The sequence below is a fragment of the Propithecus coquereli genome, unplaced genomic scaffold (genome assembly GCF_000956105.1).
Source record: "Propithecus coquereli isolate 6110/MARCELLA unplaced genomic scaffold, Pcoq_1.0 Scaffold111, whole genome shotgun sequence".
Lineage (NCBI taxonomy): Eukaryota > Metazoa > Chordata > Mammalia > Primates > Indriidae > Propithecus > Propithecus coquereli.
In genome coordinates, this window is record NW_012135081.1 from 4,175,848 (window position 1) to 4,180,710 (window position 4,863).

Consider the following 4,863-nt stretch of genomic DNA (forward strand, 5'->3'; position numbering starts at 1 on the left):
GTGTAGTTTAATTTTTAAAGAAATTGCCACTGTTTTCTGAAGTGATTATACCATTTTCCATATGTACATACCAGCCATATATTCTCATGTGGAGTCCCAGTTTCTCCATATCCTTGCCAACATTTGGCATGGCGAGCCTTTTTAATTTTACCCATTTTAATAGGTGTGTGTGGATATCTCACTGTGATTGTAATCTGTATTTCCCTAATGGCTAAGGATGTTGAGCATCTTTTCATTTGCTTGTTTGCCAACCTTATTTATTTTTTTAATTCCTATATCACAAGATATCAAGTAATTATTTGCCAATTTTTTTTTTTGACAGAATCTCACTCTATTGCCCGAGCTAGAGTGCCCTGGCATCAGCCTAGGTCACAGTAACCTCAAACTCCTGGGCTTAAGCAATCCTCCTGCCTCAGCCTCCCGAGTAGCTGGGACTACAGGCATGTGCCACCATGCCCGGCTAATTTTTTATATACATATTTTTAGTTGTTCAGCTAATTTCTTGGATCTTGCTCTTGCTCAGGCTGGTCTCGAACTCCTGAGCTCAAACAATCCACCCGCCTCGGCCTCCCAGAGTGCTAGGATTACAGGTGTGAGCCACCACTGTTTTTGATTGTTTAACTTTCTCTGACTTCCCAGGCAGAGTTAGTTGTTCTTGCTTTATGCCCCATGGCACCTGGTTCATTTTCCTATCATGAGGTTTACTGCATCCTGTGTTTATGTTATCATTTTCTCTTATCTGTCCCTGAGCCATCTTAGTGTCTGAGCACAGTTGCTGGCACACTGAAGGTGCTCAATAACTGTTGAATGAGACTCTGTGTTATTCCCTTCCCTCCAATTCCACTTGCTCCCCACCTGCTGCTTTGCTATGCACTGGCTCTACCCGTCAATATCTACACAGGCCTGACACCTCAGGCAAGGTGGTGCATGAGAGATGCCCCTAGCTAGCTTGCCCTGCCTTCTGTTTCTGTCTTTGCCCCACGTCTTCAGAGTCAGTATAAGGTGGTGGTCAATAGCAAGTGACCCTTGAGTCAGACTGCTTGGATTCAACCTCCAAGATTTTCTCTCACCAACTGACTTCAAGCAAGTTTACTTAGCTCTCTCTAAAGCTCCTCATCTGTAAAATGGAAGTGATAGAAGTATCTGTCTCCTAGGGTTGTCAGGAAGATTATAGGCGTCACATGCACAGGGCCTGGACCACAGTAAATGCTCAGTACATTTGACCTAGAGTTACTATTTTTCACGTCAATCTGACTGATGCACATTTTCACTCTTCTATGGCGTGTTCTTTTTTTTTTTTTTCCTCCTGAGACACAGTCTCTGCTCTGTTGCCCTGGGTAGAGTGCAATGATGTCATTGTTGCTCACTGCAACCTCAAACTTCTGGGCTCAAGCAATCCTCCTGTCTCAGCCTCCCAAGTAGCTGGGACTACAGGCCTGCGACACGATGCCTGGCTAATTTTTCTATTTTTAGTGGAGACTGGGTCTCACTCTTGCCCAGGCTGGTATCGAACTCCTGAACTCAAGTGATCCTCCCACCTCGGCCTCCCAGAGTGCTAGAATTACAAGTGTGAGCCACCACACCCATCCCCCTGCCTGTTGTCTTGTCCTGGATCTGTCAGTGTGTCTGTCTTTTGGGGAGATGCAAGGAGAAGCCTGTCAATTGATCTCTGCTTCCTGAGATCAGCTCTCTGCTCCCTGAGATCTCTGCTCCCTGGATCAGCCACCTCCAGCTTTGTGTGCCACCCTGTTCTCTCTGCTTTTCCCCAGGGCTCCCTGTGCCACTACTTGACCCAGCACACAAATGACTGGGGGAGCTCCTTGCGGATGGCACTGTCCCTGGCCCAGGGCCTGGCATTTCTCCATGAGGAGCGCTGGCAGGATGGTGGGTGAGATGGGTGCAGGAAGCCAGGGGAGTCGGCAGCCATGCTGCTATGCTTCTGATTGTCCCTTAGCTTGGATGGGAAGGATTAGGTCAAAAGAGAGGGGAAGAAGATCCACATCCCTTCAACCTTGGATTCTCCCACAGGCCAATATAAACCAGGTATTGCCCACCGAGATCTGAGCAGCCAGAATGTGCTCATTCGGGAAGATGGGTCATGTGCCATTGGAGACCTGGGTCTTGCCTTGGTGCTCCCTGGCCTGACCCAGCCCTCTGCTTGGGCCCCTACTCAACCACAAAGCCCAGCTGCCATCATGGAGGTAAGTACTCTGAAGAGGGTGAGGCCCAGGATGATGGTGGTGCTGCTGATGGAGATATAACCATTGCTGTGGCAACAGTACGGAAGTACCTATAGCATTTGGGACATTGCTGAGTCTATTGGTCGGGGAATGCTGCATGGACCAGTGCTGCAATGAGGATTGCCACAGAGATGATTCTTGGTCCCTCACACTTTGATCTTCAGGCTGGCACTCAGAGGTACATGGCGCCAGAGCTCTTGGACAAGACTCTAGACCTACAGGACTGGGGCACGGCCCTCCGGCGAGCTGATATTTACTCTCTGGCTCTGCTCCTATGGGAGATCCTGAGCCGCTGTCCAGATTTGAGGTCTGGTAAGGACAGATGGAACAGTGCCCTCCCCTAGTGCCCTACCCACCCATTCTAGGCTCACCTACCACTTGACCTGGTCCCCAGAAAGCTCTGATCTTCTCCCCATTGGCCGCTGTACAAGGGAAGCACCCCCAGGACTAACTGACACCTATCCCCTATACATTTCCCCAGACAGCAGACCACCACCCTTCCAACTGGCCTACGAGGCAGAACTGGGCAGTAACCCCACCACCTGTGAGCTATGGGCCTTGGCAGTGGAGGAGAGGAGGCGTCCCTACATCCCATCCACCTGGTGCTGCTTTGTCACAGTAAGAGGCCCAGGCTGGGGCTGGGGACCTGGAGAGTGGGGGCTGGGCATGGGCTTCAAGGACTTCCCTGCCAGGGTCAGTCCATCTACTTCTATCTCCTCTCATTCTTCCACCACTCCTTGGTTCATGTTTAGCTGGAAGTGGGCAAACTTTCTCTGGCCCTCAGTCCATTCTTTTCCACACTAGGTCTCACACAGCCCATTCCATCCACCTGGGACACACACCTTCCTCCTGCTCAGCGTTGCCCAGTCTGTCTCTATCCTCTTCACCATCAGTTAGTCCTATTCCTCAGTCCTCTACTCCAGGAAGCCCTCCCTGGCTTTGCTCCTGCCCTGAGCTTTGCCCTCAAGATGGTGCCTCTCCTGGCACAGTGGAGCCCAAAATTCAGTCCAATAACTCCTTGTTCTGTCTTACACATCCATGTTTCTGCTGTGACCCAATAAAAGCCAGTTCTAGCTATAAAAGCCTAAAGCAGTAGCCTCATAGTGAAGGTTCAGGGGTCTGCTCAAATAATTTCCTGACAGAATTTCTCTTGCTTTTCTCTTGCTACCTGGTCTGAAATTTCCACTGTGTCTGTTGGGTTAAATAACAGAAACCAGGCATTGTTTACTGAAGACCTTGGTTGCCTGAGAGGAAGAAGAGTAATTTCCCATCGGCATGTTAAGCTGTCAGAGGAAAAGGTGGACTGTATGGAAGGCACCGAGAGAGCCTGCCTCATAAAGAACAAGACTCAGGGCTGGATTTCAGTGAGGGGAAAGGGAGAAAGGCTACAGGAAGGATCAGAAGTAGAGTGTTGAAAACAAGAGAGTGATGGCCATTGAAGATGCCTTTTAACCCTGGGGGCTGCTCAAGATTCTGGGGTCAAACCTGCTTTCTGGTCATTCCTCCCAGGACCCTGGTGGGCTGAGAGAACTCCTAGAGGACTGTTGGGATGCAGACCCAGAAGCGCGGTTGACAGCTGAGTGCGTACAGCAGCGCCTGGCTGTCCTTGCCCATCCTCAGGGGGCCCACTCCTTCCCAGAGGGCTGTCCACACAGCTGCCCACCTCTCTGCCCAGAAGACTGTACTTCAACTCCTGCTCCCGCCATCCACCCCTGTGGGCCTTAGTTGAGTGTGTGCCGCTTCAGTGTTCAGCAAGGCCCTTGCTGCAGGAATCCTCAACTTGCCTGTACCCTTTTTATGTGTAAATATGCAGTTCATGTGTAATCTATGTGCATGCAAGCATAAATATGGTGATCATATACCTTTCTGGTCTGCCTCACCACTGCCTTTCCCACTTGCCGAATCCTTGGATCCTTCTGTGGGCATCCGGTCCACAGCACTTCTGACCGGTGACCAGGGATAGGTGTGCACAGGGAAGAGAATAAAGTCAGCTTTCCTGACTTGCATTCTTAGGCATTCCTCATTTCCTGTGATCCTGGGACCCTCTTTCTCTCTTTTCCTTCTCCTCTACCAACATTCATTCTTAAATGTTGGGATCTCATGCTGGGAACTGGGGAAAGAAGGGTGAACGCAACGAAATCACTGCCCTGAGGTGCTCAGAGACCTGTAACTCACATTGTTGGGGTCCTTTACAGTGTCCTGGGGGTAACAGCAGAGGCTTGAGCAGGAAGGCTTCACAGAACACAGGATGCTTGAGCTGGGTCTTGACTGAGCAGGAGTTTCCCAGGAGTACTGAGAGCAGCAGAGCATTTCCGGCCCAGCAAGGCATGGTAGCACACGGTACAAGAAGTAACTACAAGTAATCTGGATAGCAAAGTCTAGAGTGTGTCATGGGGAGAAGAGAGAAGACATGGAGAACTGTAGGCAATGCCTTGTGACCCCTGCTGAGAAGTTCTTCCTCCATTTCATGTGTGTGTGTGTGTGTGTGTGTGTGTGTGTGTGTGTGTGTGTGTTTTCTTTACTGGCTTTTCTTTCCTACTCCAGTCGCCTTTAACACTGGGTGGCCCTCAGGGTCAGCCCAGTTGCAGGTGCTTGGTTTATAGCCCTAGTTCAATTTCTAACT

General features: G+C 50.1%; 1 protein-coding gene across 2 annotated transcripts in view; it reads left to right on the forward strand.

Annotated features, from left to right (window-relative positions):
• The window catches only part of AMHR2 (anti-Mullerian hormone receptor, type II), a 7,224-nt gene extending 3,120 nt beyond the window's left edge, over window positions 1-4,104 (forward strand). Inside the window, exons 7-11 of one of the 2 annotated variants that reach the window (XM_012653934.1) lie at window positions 1,770-1,884; window positions 2,029-2,201; window positions 2,405-2,552; window positions 2,726-2,858; window positions 3,750-4,104. In XM_012653934.1, the coding sequence (XP_012509388.1) occupies window positions 1,770-1,884; window positions 2,029-2,201; window positions 2,405-2,552; window positions 2,726-2,858; window positions 3,750-3,765 (585 nt within the window). In that variant the 3' untranslated portion in view covers window positions 3,766-4,104. Of the gene's footprint in view, window positions 1-1,769; window positions 1,885-2,028; window positions 2,202-2,404; window positions 2,553-2,721; window positions 2,859-3,749 lie in introns of both variants that reach the window. The other variant, XM_012653928.1, reaches the window with a different exon arrangement.
• The last annotated feature ends 759 nt before the right edge of the window (window positions 4,105-4,863 follow it).